The sequence below is a fragment of the Gallus gallus genome, chromosome 8, assembly GCF_016699485.2.
Source record: "Gallus gallus isolate bGalGal1 chromosome 8, bGalGal1.mat.broiler.GRCg7b, whole genome shotgun sequence".
Classification (NCBI taxonomy): Eukaryota; Metazoa; Chordata; class Aves; order Galliformes; family Phasianidae; genus Gallus; species Gallus gallus.
Genome location: NC_052539.1, coordinates 16,408,812 through 16,426,956, shown reverse-complemented (window position 1 = coordinate 16,426,956; position 18,145 = coordinate 16,408,812). Strand labels below are relative to the sequence as shown.

The following is an 18,145-nucleotide window of genomic DNA, read 5'->3' as shown; positions in this document are numbered from 1 at the left end:
AATGTCTAATTCTAAGCACAGTATTTTGATACTTTACATGGCAGCCATCTAAGTTCTGAACTGTCTGATGCTGTGACAATTAAGCTGTGTTTAGACCACAAAACCAAGCCAGTAAGAGCAGACAGCTGTAAAATACGAGTACTATTTCTGTTTGTGGTTCAAGAATCATCTCCTATCAAAGGGCACTGTGAAGTTGTTGCTACAGCAGACAATTAAATACAATTCAGATTACCTCTGTCAAAATATAGAAGAAAGCAGGAACCTTCCAAAGAGAAACAGATGTTAGCAACACCTGCATTTTAATCTTTCATGAGAGAACATACTTTGCCCTTTGATGTAATAACAGAAAAAAAAAATACAGTGCTGATTTTTATTCTACAGCTCTTGATGTATGCACAAATAGGGGGATTTCCTATCTGGTCGTGTTCTTGGAGCATGAGTTAAGGTGTGATAGCCTTCGGTCAGTGGGGAAGCACGAGTACCAAAGTAATGCCTCCTGTTTTATTATGTCGGCCCACAACATCAGTTGGATGTTGGTGGGATAGCAGTAGAGGCTGAATCCTCCCACCAATACCCCATTGCATGCTGTTGCCATATGACAGATGGCAGTAGAGGGGCAATCTGACAGAATAGAGGCTGACGTGGAAGTGTGGATGAACCAGAGGGGTATCACTGAATTCCTCCATGTGGAAAAAATGGCATCCATTGACATTCATCACTGCTTGCTGAATGTTTATGGACACCAAACAGTAGATGTGAGCACAGTGGGGTGTTTTTCAGCAGTGGTGGCAGTGACAGCAGTCACCTCCAGTGGTGCAGATTGTTATGAGCGTGACATGCAGGTTCTTCATTGCTCATGAAAATACACAGCTAATCATGGTGTCTGTGCTGAACAACAGCATCTTGTAGCTGAGAATGTGCTCTATTAAATGGTGTTCTTGTGCTCTTTGTATCTGGTGTAATTTCCATGGAAATAAATAGGAGGCATTACTTTTGTGACCTACATAATTTTTAATAGTTACAGCTTGTAACATTAATATTTTGTATAGTTATATGAAATATTATATGAAATCAGAGATCAGCCTCCTTTCTTGCAGAATCATGGATGTAATGACCAATTATTCTTGTGACATCTTAAAATTTACCTTTTTTCTTCTTCTTTTAAAGCCAAAGTGACCAAAATAAGGATGTTTCTATGGAAGATATTTTAACTTTCCATATCAGAGATCTGTTTTATTCACTTATATACACTATATTTTTTTAAAATGGTCATATCCTGTGGAAATGCTTTCCATTGTTTATTTACACCTCGGACTGTATGGACAATACTACTGTTCAAAACAGCAGTAATTTTCATCAGAAGACAAAGCTATACATATAACCTCCTTGAAAATAAGCCTTAAGTCATTGGCATTCTAGTAGTGATGGAGAAGAGATTGATACGGCGCAGTTTGTTTGTCTGGTTACAAATAGGGCACAAAATGGGATGTGTATGTTCAAAGTTGAATATCTGAAACTATTTCATTAACTTCCTGCTTTCCATGGCATTATTTGTACCAGTACTGTGCATTTGATCTAATAACTCATATGAATTCAGTGAATTTTTTTAGCCTCCCAAAAGGCATTCTTGAGGGTTTTTTGTTTTGTTTTGTTTTTTCACTTTAAGAAACTTGAAAGGGTTTTTACAGTGAGATCAGATATTCTGGTGTTCTGTCAGCAAACAGAAGTTAAAAAGTTCCATTAACCGAAGTTGCATGATGTGTTATTACTTGGTTATTTATTAACAAAGAATCTAGTTTGCACAAATTAGTTTATCACTACCAAGACGGTTTATCTTAATTTGGTGTTTTTGTTTTAGTGTGTGTAGCAATGTAAAAAATGTGGGTATCATCTCCATTAGAAGAATATTTTCTGTTCTTTCCTTTAAGTGGTTTTAGTCACAAACATTGTTATTATTTTCACTGGAAGAAAATGTGTTGGAGTTGTGCTTTTCTTGCCAACAGGTGTTTGTACACTGTGTCTCTTTCTGTTTTATCTTGTGTCCTCTAAAACGAAGTGATCAAATGATTAGTACCCTTCGGAGATAGGTTTCTTTTGCTGCCCCTTCTTGCTATTCCATTTGTGATATTATGATTTGGGCACACGTTTAATGAAACTGAAGGATAGAAATGAAGCTTTCCTTTTCTTGGTAATCAGAATCAAAAACTCCTCCCATGCCAAAACTCAAACCAATGGAAGGAATGTTTTGAATCCAAGCACAGGCAGAGCTGTAGGGCTGGAGGAGAGGAGCTGCACCACCTGGAGGGGAGAGTTCAGTCAGCAGAATGAGAAGCATAGCCAGGCAGCCTTAGTTATGGTTGGGCAAACTGATCTGCCCAGCATGACTTTTCAGTTGCTACATGGACTTCCTTTCATTGCCAATACCAATATATGCTGTCTGTAAAGAAGGGGCTTCCAAGAGTCCGTGATTACACATCACCAGCTACACACTGCGTCATTTACGTTGCCGAGTTGGTGCTTTCTTGCTGCTCGGAAAGTTTACAATTCTAATATAAATTGAGAGGCTTTTAAAATAAATTCTGGTTTATTTCTTCTAGGCCTGTCAAGTCTTTATAGGGTCATAAAGAGTTGGCTTAAACTGTTAGGCTGGGGCTGTAAACTGAAGAGCAACTGTTGTGCTCTTAGAGCTCTGCTAACAATCAGAGGATTCCTTGTCTGGGCAATTTAAAATAAGTGTTATCATGGTGGGGATAAATATTTGAATATTGAAGTTATTTGGTAAGGAATTGAACTTGTTTCTCTTATTCGTATGTATTCACGCAATTCTTCTTGGATTTCTAGATCTATTTAGCATACACACAGACATCTTTTTTTTGGCACCTTTTTCCCTAGGACTGTCTTTCCATTTTGTTCTGTTTGAACCAGATACATTTTGTGTCTCCATTAAGTTTTTGTTCAGATCAAAACATTTTCTTCTTTATTATTATTATTGTTGTATAAATTGTATAAATCCCAAACAATTTCCTGCTTAAAATTCCATGTGAAAGATACTTGATCTGGTATACCACCAAAGCACAGCAATACAACACAGAGAATAAAATAGATCATTGTTTTCTCCTCACTTATGTTTTTACTGTTTAATCACATGGTGGAGCAAGGAAATAATTCTCAATGCAATACTGAAACAATTTTATCCGTTGTGTTATAAAGCATAATGTTTAAGTAGCCTTGAAACATTAACTGTTTTGATATTATGGAGTTCCTAAGTTAGTGTGCTCCAACTTCATTTTATGAGGGCTGCTCTGAATGTAATGCCTCCTGTTTTATCACGTTGGCCCACAGTGTCAGAGGCAGATGGTAGTGGTACAGCAGTAGAGGTTGTGCCTTCCCACCAATACCCCATTACGTGTTGTTGCCATGTGACAGATGGCAGCAGAGGGGCAGTCTGACGGAATGAAGTCTGACATGAAAGTGTGTATGAAGCAAAGGAGTGTCACTGAATTCCTTCATACAGAAAAACAGTCTAAAAGTTTGTCACTTCCAGAGATACCTTCCATAACAGTCAATGTAACAGGTTCAAGGGAGAGATCTTCTAATGAATGACCTCTTGGTCTAGGTGATGCCACAAGTTGATAGTTGGCTCTTAGGTTTCTTTTCTAAAAACTTTAAGTGTCTGTAACCAAAGAGAGGAAAAACTGCTAATGTTGCAAAATCAGTTTTAAAAGGACAGGATGAGCCGAATAAAATTGCCTGGATGGAACTGCATTTCAGCTCCCTTGCATTTATGGTATTATAAGCAAAAAATTACCATGTTCTGTGTTTCTTCTTCCAAAACCTCATCCTTCCAAAGGATTTTGCTGATTTTGGTGCATAAGACATTAAGTAATACTCACTGAGCAAGTTTTATTTTTTTCCTTATCATTTTCTGTACATCTACATCTGCCTTCTTTACTGCATGTTATTCTTCTCCTTGTGAGCTTTTTGCAAAAATCATTTTAGAATATAGATGCTGTGGAAATATTTAATTTTTACAATACCTTTACACTATTTCTTTAAATAATTTCTGTTTTTCTAACAGGACTGAGATACAGAGAGATGTTTCCCTTTATTAAGGGAGCACTGATTTCTCAGGGCACGTACTACATTAAATCCTCTGAAGCACTTCGGTGCTAATTGTATGGCTTTCCGTGGCAGTTACAAATGCTCGTTCTTCTTTGTGGAACAGACACCCAAATACTCTATAGTCATCGTACTGGGGATAGAAAAGCAGCAGTACATGCAGCTGAAAATAACATGGTCTAAGGAACTTGCCGTGGAGCAGAGAGAGCTTTGGCTTTGCAAGGGCAGCATTCAGTAGCCTTCACCATCAGTGTCCTGCAGCTACCTGGAGCTGTCTGTCTTTCCACTTTCCACTACAAATCCTACAGAAAAATTTCCTTCAGTGCACAGTTGTGAACGATTGCCAGAGCAGCTGAGTGCACTGTACTGCATGAGGTATGATCTGTAGAAAAAGGAATACATTATTATATCTGTTATAACAAATGTGTAAAAGAAGCAGAGGATACTAAAACAATTGTAATTCAGCCTTTCTTTTGTTTCTCAGTTGCATGTATTTGTAAATAATTTGACAACTGAGTTGATAGTTGATTAGTTCACTGTATCTGAAGGTGACTGAATTTCTGCTTATTGTTTATGGAACATACAATGAAGCTAGATGTCATAGGGAGCCTTGTCCAGTGGCAGAGTTCATAGCTTGTGTATTTTTATGCTCAAGTTGAAGAAAGGTATTAAAAATTTGGCAAACCTGATGTCGGTTTGTATAGCTACTACCTCAAGGAAAATGTAGGTTTGTGGGAAGAGAGTAGATTCTAGTGGTAAGCTTTTGCTCACCAAAACCATTAGAACATTATTTTGTTGAATCTCCATTGAAAGCACACCCTTCTGTGTTTTGTAAGAATAACAGAAACGTGTCCGGTGATGAAAAGTGTTCATAGATACAATTTGGCTCTGAACTGAGGTCAAACCACAGTATTTGCTGATCTTCATACGTAGGCTCAAAGTACTGAAAATCTGGGCTGTTAAACTTGGGAATCATGTGATTGTCTAAATCCTTACTTCTCAGTCGTGATGTTCCAGAAAAACAGGGCAGAGGCAATGCAATCAGGCTTAGCAGTCCTACTGCTTTTAACCATTTCTGAATTGCTGGTGGGGAAAGTATGTCTTCTAGGAAAAATCTTACCTGTTAAAAATTAGTTGGTGCTATTAAGCACCTTTTATCTGAAAACTGACGACTAACTGCAAGTATTTATTAAACAATTAGCTTTTTAGAAGACATAGGCCTATAGAAATACACAAAGTGTCCTTTTATAATTATCGGAGGTTTGTAGTAACACTTCTGGTACCTTAAATCAATGTGTATCTTCATTTTTCACCAATCATGCATTTGAATTGGCAAGTCTGTTTCACAGAGAAAGCTATACCTTATTTTTATGGCAATTAGTATATCAATTTACTTCACGTTCTTGGAGTGCTTATTAATTTTAGCTCAAAATAGATCAAATGTACCACATGTGACTGCTGTATCATAATACTGCTTATCTATTTTTAAGTCTAAATGGACTCTGGGAAAGTACTTTGCAAACTTTGGCTTCTATTGCAGAGCAGGTTTCCTACGTATTTCTGGGTAAAGTGCCTCCTAATGGGATCGTGTATTATCCGTTGGTCTTTCTGGCTATGTTTCAAGGCTTTTATGTTTATTAATCATAAAAAGCTGAAATAAAACTAGAGTGAACTGTGCAAATCCTCTTTAAAAATGAGAACACCAGGGGGAGTCAGTCTTCATTTCAGTCTTCAGAATGTTCTGATATTGTAAAGGAAAATGAGATGTGTACTGTAAGTCATGAGCTCACAATTGCATTATGCTATTTTGTCACGTAAATGTTTTCTCCGTAAATGAAGATCAACATCAAATAAATAGTTGTTGTTTCCCTTTGTGTATAAGTTTTTCAAAATGTATTAAATATCTCAAATATCTGTATGAAAAATAGATTGATGGAGAGGAAAATCTTCACTGTTCTTACTGTGTAATCAGAGTCAGGGAAAAACAACTCAAGAATTATGTAAAAGTTAGTATTTGTTGTATAATGGTCCATTGGGATTTCTTATATCTCCTTAGTATGCAAGTCCAATTGTACTGTTAGGGACTTTTCTAGCAGGATAACACCTCACCAAATTATTGTCACAAAACTGAATACATTTCTAAGGTTGTCAAGGATTTTAGCATTCTCTGGCTTAAAGGCAGTTCTAAAGACAGATGATTCTGAGAAGAGCAGATGAGGTGTTACTGGAATGGTTGGTTCCATGGTTGCATCTGAGTATGCAGTTGTTTCATACACTAATCATAGTTTGAGCGGCTTACCGGCATAAATCTGTGTAATTACCGTTTGTAGTAATTCAGTCAGTCACAAAAACAAAAATGCCAACAACAGGCTGCACTGCAGAGAAGATACCAGCATTTAGCTAAATATGAGAAAGTAGCACTAATGCTCTTTTCAATCCAAACTGTGTCATCATTTGGGATCCAGGAGAGTGCCCCGAGGTGACAAACACAATCCTCAACTGACTGGGTATTTTCATTGCTCAGCTTATGTGCCAAATAGTATTCATGCTATGCAGGTTTTTATTCTGTCTGAAGTCTCGGATACAGCTGGAGAGAGTGCACCTGGAGGTCAGAAGACATTTTTTAATATCACCTAGAGGTCAACATGTTAGTGGTGCTGCAGTTGGTCTTGTAACTTAAGTATCTCAACCAGTATCCTTAGCATCACCAGGTAGAAATTAAGAAGGGCAGCAAAAAAGGCTGAAGAATGAGTGTTTGATGTGTGCTCAAGGTGTGCTTCTAAGTCTGAAGTAACTAGAATATTGGAAGTATTCAAGTGGGTGTTTTGTCTTTCATTTATGCACAGTTGGCAGTCAGTAACTAAATTCAGTTTAGGAACTGGAATGAAAAGAGCTGAGATAATGAGATTGTATTGTGTCAGTCTTAGGCTACAGCCTTCTAAAATTATTGACTAGGACAAAAGTTCAGATGAATTGTATATAGGCATGGAGTGTTTTAAGTTCAGGGACTGAACAATTACAACAGGGATAGGTTAGATGTTTTTTCACCTTCTCCATGACCAGTGGTAGGACAGACTTTTTACATGTATGGAGGAGCTTTGGCTGCACTCTTGGACTTGTCTGTACAGCATCTTTTGCTTTTTATCTCATTCTGTTTTGGGGCTGTTTGTTTTGTTTTGTTTGTGTTTGTTTGAAGCTGTAGTTGGTATTTCTTTTTCATTTTTTATAGTTCTGATGCAAAATTTTCACCATGACAGGGATATTCTGCTATATTCTAATATTGTACATTCCCTCAGTTTGTATTGTGTTTGTTCCTGAGGTGGAGAGTTAATGACACAGAATAGGAAAATACTTTCACTTGATGCTGCATGTTAAGAGCTCGCTGGTTACTTGTGAGCAGGGAGGAGAGCACAGTTTCCTTTAACTTTCATATTTCATCCAATTACATCAGTAACTGGTCTCTGTGTCGCTGGTGTATTTATTGCTCTTATACTTTCATAAGACCTATTCCAGTGTTTTGAATCAACATGTTACCTTGGGAGGCCCCAAATTTGGATCTATTTGATTTGGGACAAAAAAAAAAACCCAACAACAACAACAAAAAAACCGGACCTTGTTGAATGTGGCTTTTATATTATTATTGTTTTATTTTTTATCAACATTTGAATATGTGGGGCAAGATTCTATCAAAGAGCAACTTGATTGCAAAGCAATGCTTTAGGGAGAGGCAGAGGGAACATGGGAGCCTGACCCCGCTGTGCTCAGTGCAGGGTGTGATTGTGTGACCTCTCATCTTTCCACAGGGGTGTGGCTGTCACGTGGCTCTGTCGTGTCTCTAGATATGCATTCATTCCCTTGGGGGAATGAAACAAGTAAGTTAAATAAAAGCTGTCCAAATGACATAAATCCATTCCCGTTTTCAAAAGCAGTGCGTCGCATATATTCATGCATAGTGTTGCTCGTAATTTGGTGCTCAGAATCTTATACTGGAAATTACGAAGAGGCGTGATCTGTGTTGTTTGATAGCAATGAGAAGAATTTGTAGGCAAGGAAAAAATGTAAAGATTCACTCTGGGTTTGTTGCCTTGTTATTTTCCTGTCTGTTCTAGGTGTCTGCTAGTATCTTATCAGTACTGTTAGTTATGGGTTTGTTTGAAAGTACTGAAAATAAACTTTTCTTATCTGTATTTGCTGAGCTGGTTGCTTTAAGTAGAACAATATTTGTACTCAGGATATCAGCTTTTCTTGCCTTTTTCTTAGGGAGAATATGTAGGTATCTATTCTTTTCCTGGGGGGAAAGAAGAAAAACTGTTTCAATGTGAGCAGCTACCAGGCTGCAAATTTTCCAGTGACCTATAAAGGTCTGCAGTTCTAGTTGAAGCTCTTTTAATTAAAGAGTGAGATAAGCTTATTTTAGGTTAGACTTGTCTTTTCTGTGTAGGCTGGGTGGAGTGTTACAGAGTAACTTAAGTTACATACAAGTGCATGCTTGTGCAGCAAGCCTAAGAGAAGGCGGAATCATATTTGGTGCTCTGTGTTTTGTTTTGAAAAAATTGCCAAGTTTACTTTATTCATTAATCTGTTATTTCCCAGAATTAACTGTATACAATTTTGAATCTGTAGTCTCAGAGGAGGGTGGTAATGGATATTAATAGTATGCTTTTGATAGCGACTGTTCTTGAATCTGATCTACTGATTTAACTTTTCAGTTAAGGGAGTGGAATATGTTACTCAGTTCCCAGAGTTCGTGAGAGGTGTTATCCTTCATAAAGCTAGAAGATGAGATACCTTCAGAGCTTAAAATCCACATGGTATATCTTTATTGCTTTGGAACACCGTTCTCCAAAGGAGCTGATGCTGTGTGTAGACCGGACCAAATGCTGGTGTTGGGCATAGTTGAGTTACTGAAGCAGTCATAGTTAATATAGCATGGACTACAATTATATTTATTTTGATGTTAATCAGCTCATGGTTGGAGGTCTTAACGAACATTTACCTGAAGATAATAAGGAGATATAGTTAATCTAGTAGTTGTGGTGAGTGAATCTCCAGAACGATCAAAGAGACCAGTTTCTAAGCTGTCAGCAAAATCTGGATGGCTAATGAAGCTTCTAATATTTGTCTTGTTTTAACTAAAGAAAGAAAGGAAATGTAAAACTCTCTGAAAAGTTCTGAAAGAAATTGTATTTGGTGCACTGAAGTATTATTTTTACTTTCATGAATATAATATAGTTGCACTTTAGGTAAGACTTACTTGAAAAGGTAATTCAAATGTAGATTCCAAGCTGAAGAAAACTTAAAAGCACATTCAGCTTCGGGTCCCCAAAGCCATTCATCTTCAGAACGTGCCAAAACTTGGCAGAACTTTGACATCCTGCTTGCTCAGAAACCCATTAGGAGCTACGCGCAGATGCATTAGACAACATATTAGCATGGTTACCCTTTCACATATTTCCAGGAAAAGCAGGGACCAGCAGTGTTTCCAAAAGTTAAAATAATACATAATTTGCCTGATGAATCTGTTGGTATTTTTCTTCTGAGAATGTTTTTTCTACAGGGGCAAATGGACAGAAATGTGAAGGAGGTTATTTACTAATACTTAAGCAGTTCACCTCAGAATAATTATTCATTTCAGTTTTTGTTTCTGCATAATTTAAGTATTGTTTCTTCTGTCATAATCAGAAGGTGAGGAGAAGGCTCAGTGAGTGCAATTACTCAGTAGATTACTCCATTATTTTGATAGTTTCACTTAAATGGGTTACTATATGGTACTATATTTCCTCCAATTTTTACTGCCCAAGACCTAAGGAACGTGGATCTTATTGTGGAAATAAGTTTAAAGATGCACACAATGTATTGCAACTGGTACTTCATTCTGGCAGTTTTCTTGGGTAGAGTTTAACTTGAGTGGAATTGGAAGAAAACCAGAACCTTCCCACGTGCCATGTGACTCCCAGAAATAACAACTCTGTGTTGAGGTTGTTAGGAAAAGTGATGAGCAGCTGAGAGTGTCTCTAAGTGAAAGATGTTTGTTCATCCAGGTGGAAGAAAAGTAGCCTCTGGCTAGTTAAAAAATTGCAGTCACTTTTTACTCAAAATGATACAAATAAAATAATAAATTCAAGATAGTAAGTTGTCCTGGTCTTCCAAGTAAGAGGGATTTTTGCTTCCCAGAAACTGAAGAGCCCACGTGACGCTATCAAAAGATAGATCTTGCCTATTCAAAGTAGGGATATACAAAACAATATTTTTTGTTATTGTGGTGATGTGAGCAGCAGCATGGGTAGGATGGCTGTATCACTGCAAGGTTAAGAATAGCATATGCAGTTATTAGCAGGAATCCCCCATGTTGCTAAAGGTCTGTTTAGGCAAATTCTTTGTTGCCTATGTCAGAATGCAGCCTTCAGTTGAGGTGTGCACTGAAGCTGTTGGTTATTTCAGGCACACACATTTCTGCAGCTCCAGCCTTTTTGGCAGAGATCTCTCATTTAAGGATGAAAATACTTAAGCATCTGTAATTTGCCACAATTAGCAAATTCTGACCTGCGTGTGTTTCCTGTGTTCAATTTGTGGTGCTTTTTTTTCCTAACAAGAGTTCTATTGATCAGGACAAATAAAATGAAATGCCAGTGGCATCTTGTAAAAACAAATAGAACACTTGTTATTGACCAGTTACTGGATTTTCTTGCTTTATTTTCATGCACACTCATAACTTAATAAGCTTATTTTGTATTTAATCTGTAGAAGGCCAGACCAAGGCTCTCAAAGATTTTTGGCTTAGAATTGTTAGATCTTGGATCTACCACAAGTAGTTTCTCATCATCTACGTCTCTTGGCTTTTGAGACTAGGATGAGAATAGAATTAAAACTGTGCAAAATTTGAGATTACTTCCATTGCTATAAGCATCATATTTCTGTAAATATCAAGAATAGAAACTAGTGAGGAGAAAAATTGTAGAGTGAGCTTTGATAGCTAATATTACTCAATATCAAGTAGATTGGATCTATGCCATGAAAAATTCTGTACCTTTAGGAGTGTTTGTTAGCTTAGAGGGCAAAGAGAAGGATAACTGCAGGGTCAAATTTTTCCTGGAATATTAGCTTGGGAAATTCTTTGAATAACAGTGATATAGAAAAGTCTTACTATTTCCTTTTTAGTAGAACATGGAGTTTGTGTCAGTACTGTGAGATGAGCTATTGCAAGAAGCTGCTCTTGCTGCCATATCGCAGCATAAGATCAAGTGATTTGCAGGATGTGTTCTTAATTATTGCTTGCTCCTATTTTCTCTTTAAAGAAAATTAAAGATAAATACAATTGCTGTGTATTCCTGTATCTAATTTTATAAGGAGAATAAAAATACAATTGCAAGGCTGTGGCTTTTCAAGGATACTGTTTTAAGGAAGTCTATTTTACCTGCTGTCAGGTAAACTGAAACACGATATAAGTTGCTTGATTTGGGGGAGAGAATTACAAGTATTGGTGTATTTTATCTATACTTTTAAAGATTTTTTCCAAGTTCTGTGTTGTTTTATGAATTCTTAATGATTATTCTTAACATTCTATTATGTACTGTAAATATTCTGTAAAGAACAAGCAAAATAGCATCTTGACAAACTTACAGAAAGAAACAGGTATACACTCAGTCATATAAAATTTCCATCTTGAAATGTGCCTTCTGCCTCCCTGTGCTTTGAACAGATTTTAGAATAAATAGGAAGTTTCTGTTGTAATTTATTTCTTTCATTCTTAGTAAGTATAAAAGTGAAAGGTCACCTGGCTGTTTCTCCTATCAGCAGGTACATCTTATAATAAAAAGTGACCTCAATTTCAAGATACCTGTCTAAACTTTAGTTCTTTTGGCCTTTGTTGCAGAAAGGATAGTAATTATGGAGCAATAAAATGCCTATTTGCTTACTGGTAGCCGGAACATTTTGTAAACAGCAACAGAGAATGTTTCTTTTTAATTAATTATTTTTGGACGGTAATTGATTTCTGTTATATTCAAATACAGATGCTATTTAGGGATATATTTAGACTACTAATAAATAAATTCACCTTGCATAAAACTAACTGGTTATAAATTATGATTTATAAATGAATACGTGTCACAGCTGGAACAAAATAATATCTGTGCACTTCCTTGCTGCCTCACTAATAAAAATAGCCTGTAATTAGAAAGATGATGGTGTGGATTATATTTACCTTCTCAAAAATCAGAGTTATTTAATTGTTTATACAACACATGAATGATTGAGTACTTCTAAAATTTATTGCTTAGTAACCCAGTTTTGGTTCTTCACACTTGGTTTGATCCTACTTCAGCAAAGAACATTTGATTCTGCACTTAAATGCAGACATGCATGAAATTTTGCAAGCCTAGTATTAGTAATTTAAAAATACAGAGAAATCCTGGTGTCTGGGCTATATTTGTGATGTCTCTGTGCTAATGCATGTTCTTGCAACTAGGATTCTACTTTCTTAAATAGGGATGTGTTGAGAACATTTAACAAACTTTGATACATCTTCTTGCACATTCTGCGGCCTTTTATGTAGGGTCCATCCCCTCTACTTGTAGGGAGTGTAATGCTAGTTGTTCACTTCAGCCGATGTGGAGGTTCGTGGTAGAGCTATACTGGTTCAGTATTTCCCTTCTCCTGTAGAATATCTGACACAGAGCAGGCTAGTGGGAGTGGAGGAGCCAGAAGGCTTTGCAGTGGTGTCTGTCGGCTAGCCTGCGTGTTTGTAGGCTCACCATCAGGCAGAGGAATACAAGGGTCTGTTTCTATTATAAGTTAAGGTGTTTATCTCCCCACATCACGTGTTTTGTCAAAATGTTTTGTACTTTAGACCACACTTTATGAAGGCCACTATTGTGTTGTAATTTGCATTTGGTACTCTTTCACTTTATGCAAAAGTGTTATTCCTCCTGATTAAGTAACTGAAAGTATTTAGCTTAAAATGGAATCTGTGGGGTTCTTTGTTGGTTTGTTTTGTTTTCCTTTAGGGGATGATCTAAAATGCAGATAAGCTTCCTGAAAGAGATATTAAAATAATTGTAGTTCCTCTAGTACAGTACAAGACAGGGATAATAGATACAGTACAGAACATGATTAGTAGAGTGTAGTTGTTATTATGTCAAGAATTTTAATCTACGAGACGTTAGCCCTGGTAAGCATTTTACTACTGTCCCTTCTCTCCTTTCCTTCCGTTGTCCCATACCAAGAGTGAGCTCGAAATGTAACCCTCCCTAGATCTCTCAGGTTTAATCATTAGTAGTTACCTTAGGCACTCTTTACACTCTTGACTCAAACATATAATTTTTAATTTGTCCTGAGCAGGAGACTTCAAATACGAGTGTATCTCTTGGGTTGCAAAGAAGTGGCTAACTCTAGGCTTCTGGAGCTATTTCTGGTCGTTTGAGAGGCGGATCTTTAAAATTGTTGTTTCAAAATGAGGTCTCTCAGAATTGATTCAAGAAGTTTTTCCTTCAATCCAGTCAAATATGTAGTAAAACGTCCACATTTTTAGTGTTTCTTCTAATTCAGGAACTTTATTTTACTAATAAGCTGGTTTACTAATAAGGTTTCTGCAAGTTTGTTCATAAGATTTCTTGTGCTTATGTAAAAGCAGATATGTCAGAGATGAAACAAAGATTAGTAAAGTTCTATTACAAAGTTGTTGTGTAATCTTTATTCATATTCTGAAACTGTCTAGCAATGTGGCTGCTACTGATGGGTGCAGACCACAAGTACCAGTGACCACATCATCTCAAAGGAAGCTGTCAGAAGAGCAAGGAGCCATGTTAGAAAGGGAGGAATATGATGCTCTTTGTCACTTGTGGCCATCTTTTTCTGCAAATTGGTCAATTTTGTAGAAGATTTGACTTGTGATGAGAGAGTTCTCTGTCCTCTACTTAAGAGGACTAGATTTAGAATTATGACTACAAGGTATGTATTTGACTTCAAAATACCACAGGTATGTGCTGGTAAAAAGGAGGAAGCTTGATCTGCTGGTATATACAAGAGGAAAATCCTGTTGACTTGGATGATGAATTTGTCAAATTTTGACAAGAAAACTGACAGAGGGAGAATTTGTAGTTTACCTATAAAAGAATAAGATACTGAACACAAGTAGTGTTTGACTTCTTCATTTTTTATTTTTTCTTCTCTTTGCATTACGTTTATTGTTTTGTTGTTCTTCCTTTTGTATTGTCATGGAAAAGGAATAAATAATATTGGTTGTCCATGCAGTCCTTAATTTATGCTTCCCAGTGAGAGATGAAAGTAAAAGATGTCTGCTGCAATTAAGTTTGTGTACAGTAGATGCCAGTAGAGATCTACTGAGTCAAAATAGAAATAGGACCAGCATTTCCATAGCAACAACTTCCTCTTGGCAGTCCTATTTATAGAAGTGCTGCAGTCCCAGCTTTGATACTGCTTACAGAGGGACTTTCTGATAGGGGGTTAATTTTTTTTTAGAAAAAATGTGCATGTGAACCTATGTTAAGACTGCATGGGTGAATTTTCACGTTTGTTCAACAGTTATTAGTTGTGTTTATTTTGCTGATACACATTTCGAAAAATCTCTGTTTCAGAGTGGAAAGCCATTAAATCTGTAAGATATTAGCAAATAGTGCACTTCCTTTCATGCATTTAAAAAGAAATGCAAGCTAGTGACATAGCACTGGATGTACAGTGAAAATCCAAATACATCTGCTTTTTCAAGAAGCCTTTATTCTGCCTCTTTTCTACCCATAATTCTTTTTTGAAATATGAATGCCTGGCAGGAGCTAGTATGAATTGCGTTTAATAGCATAATTTCTGATAAAATTCTTGTAGTTTTTAGCTACTGAATGACTATCTTTGTACTTTGGTTTTTTTCCTTTCCTTTTAAGCTTTATATAACAACTGGAAAAAGATCATACGTATTTCCTCATGCTTATACCACAAAACACTCCAGTTTCTTTCTTTACTACATATCCTTTAAGGAATTGTAGAGCTACTCAATAAATATAAAGTCTTGTATGTTGAAATTCAAAATGAGTCAATGAAATATTTTATCTTTTTAAAATATGTTGGTTCTATCAACTTAATGTATTGGTCAGTGGGAAAGATGCAAAATTCAGCAAAGGCCTTAAAAATGGAGGAGCCCTCACTAATTGCGTTAATAATTGTTCATTCTTGTTAATAGTAAAGTTGGACTTTGAGTGGTAGAAATAACTGATGTGTGAAGTGAAAGATATACTTTATCAAGCAAACTGTTTTGTAAGCAAATAAATAAACTGTCTTTAACATCTAGAGGAAAAAATCATTATTATTCATTAATGAAGTTTCTTTAAGTTATTTTTCCATAATTATGAACAAAGTAAATATGTCACAATATGTCTTTCTTACTTGTGGATGAGAGCCATTGCTGAGAAGGAGAATGATTAATTTTAAAGAATATTTTCTTAAGAAGTAGTAGAGCATGCTTAAACAGGCAAGTGGACTCAGTTTTGTAGATAACCAGGAAAACATTAAATTGCAGGATTAGAATTAAGACCTAAGTATTAGTTGTAAGTGATCTGAAATTTCTTTTACATCACAGACCCATTTTTCAAGGCCCTGTCAAGGAATATAGTTCATTGTCTTAAAAATTCCTATGTGCTTTTGATTCTAAGATATTCATAATCAGTAACGATGGGAAGGTGTTCCAGTTCTGATATAGTGTGAGGGAGTTTCAATTCTGTGGCAATGGTTCCCAGGACTACAATAGAAACATCTCAAAGGCTTATAGTTGTGCTGTAGTGTTTAGTATTATTCCATTTTGTACTACCTTGAAATTCAGAAATTTCACAGTACCTTTACATGGGGAACATATTAAACATTTTAAATTTATAATGTGTTTTTCTGTATTCAGTTAATGCCAGATTGTACATATAATGGTGTTACTCCTTCATTTCTATGTTCTTGGGGGAAAGGAGGGTGCTCTTCCTTAATGGTTAATTTTTAGGCTTGATTGGCAGGGTGGATTGGCTTCTTAGAAATTGAAGAATGCTGTAGTAGCAGAGATTACTAAAAAGAAATAGTCCATCTAGCTACATTATTGTTGACTCATTTTCAGTGAGAAACTGGGAGTCTGGCTGGATTATACTGTTGCACTCTTTTACCTGTGGCTGAAATATGTACTCTGGGAAGTGCACCTGCTGGGTGCACACTGGCTGGGAAGTGCACACTGGCTTTACGGGTTGGCCATGAGGAAGAGTGTAAATGATTATGTTGTGTTTTTCACATTACGGCACTGCAGTCCCGGTCTGTTTCTATGACCATTCTTGTGTTGGGAGGGTACTTTAAGAACTTTTACTGAAACATTATTTATCAAAGTGCCACAATTTACACACGTAATATTTATATGCGTAGCTGAATCTTTCTTAAAAAATGTGTTTCAAAATATTGCCAAGACATAGTGGCTAGAGAGAAGTGAAAATAGAATTTCTGCCTAGAGGAAATTCTTAATATGTCAGCATTAATTTTGGCTGCAAGGAGAAGTGAGATTTTAAAATGCTGGTAAATCCAGGTTTTCTCTTAGGTATCTTTTAATAATTTCTTGTTGATAATCTGTTTCACTTAAACCAGTTCACTGCTGTGGTCTCAGAGGATTGTGATTTCTGCTCTGTTTTTGGCACCTCATTCAGGTACCCAGATTAGCCATTTGGGTGCATTCAAAATGCTGAACTTCAGTGGGCAGAGATGCTCTCAGGCAGCTCTCGCATATCTTCATTTGATGCCAGAGGGTTGGTAGACTTGTGACATACATAATGTGAAGTGATGTGAAATTTGTAAGTTACCTTTTCTGTGATCAGAGAAACTAACTGTGTGAAGATACAGCTACAGCGCTATGAAAAAAAAAAAAAAGGCAAGAGTCAGGAGAGAGGAAAAAGACAAAATGAACACACCTCCATGACTGGAGAAAATAGGAAAGGTGAGAGAAATAAGGAAGTCTCCTGGAAAGATTCCCTGGATATGCAGAGACTTGCTGTGAGCTTCTTGGGGAGCATGGCTGGACGGTTCCACAGGTGTTCTTTCCAGAATGTTCACCAGGAGGGTGAACACAGACATGTTGGTGTAAATATTTCTTAGAGTAATGCTATGACAGCTTCCATATATCACTACTTGGACTATTATATGTGATGTATAAGATATTCATTCTCCCTATTTGTGCCCTCAGTGGGGCAGACTAATCCCCATGGTCACTGCTAGTTCTTTTTTTCTGGCAGTTTAGCCTGGAGCCTGGGGGGCATGAAAATCAGTGCTGATCCTGAGACAAAACAGGGAAAGGCCAGGAAAGCTCAAGGTAAGCAAAGACCTGTGGTGGCACAGGGTCCAGAGGAAGTTGCAGCACCAGGATCATTTTGTCATTGTTATAAATGGCTTTGTTGTCCTATCTGAAAACACAGAGCTGTTATGAAATCATTAGTTATGTAATATCCAAGTATGGGTATCAGCTGACACTTAAAAACTATTTAGTGAGAAGTATGGTGGTAAAAAATAAGAGATATATCGTCAGCACATCTTGTCTATAAGAGAGGAGACAGGTTGTGAAAAGTTATTTCAATCTTATTTAAGAATAGTCCTAAATCTTTAAGAAAACGCATCCTATCTGTGCTGAAGATATACTGAGAAACCTGCCCAATGTATATTTCCACTTTCACAAACACAAATTGTAAGTGTGCAAAATTACATAATTTAAATATTAATATAACATTTAATGCCACTTTCAGTTTATCTCCTCGCTGTTCCGAGTCAGTAAGAACGATGCTTTCTGGTCTTACTCTACAGTTGAAAATATTCAAATTTCGTGTGTATGAGAAATCCTCCACGTGTAATTTCACAAGATGTGCACTTCGACATAAGAAATGTCAGGAGGCAGTGGCTGTGACTCTGGGACTCCTTCCAGCTGCTTCTGGGGCTGGGAGAGTGAATGAGCTGCTAGGTCTGTCAGTGTGGTGTTCTGGTAGCTTATTACTGAAAAAGCTTAAGTAATTTG

At 36.7% G+C, this 18,145-nt stretch overlaps 1 protein-coding gene across 8 annotated transcripts in view; it reads left to right on the top strand.

Annotated features, from left to right (window-relative positions):
• The window catches only part of PRKACB (protein kinase cAMP-activated catalytic subunit beta), a 67,866-nt gene that overhangs the window by 14,009 nt on the left and 35,712 nt on the right, over window positions 1–18,145 (top strand). For 2 of the 8 annotated variants that reach the window (XM_040704842.2, XM_040704844.2), the window contains exon 2: window positions 7,923–7,991. The exons of the other annotated variants lie outside the window; for them this stretch is intronic. In XM_040704842.2, the coding sequence (XP_040560776.1) occupies window positions 7,923–7,991 (69 nt within the window). The remainder of the gene's footprint in view (window positions 1–7,922; window positions 7,992–18,145) is intronic. 8 annotated transcript variants of the gene reach the window in all.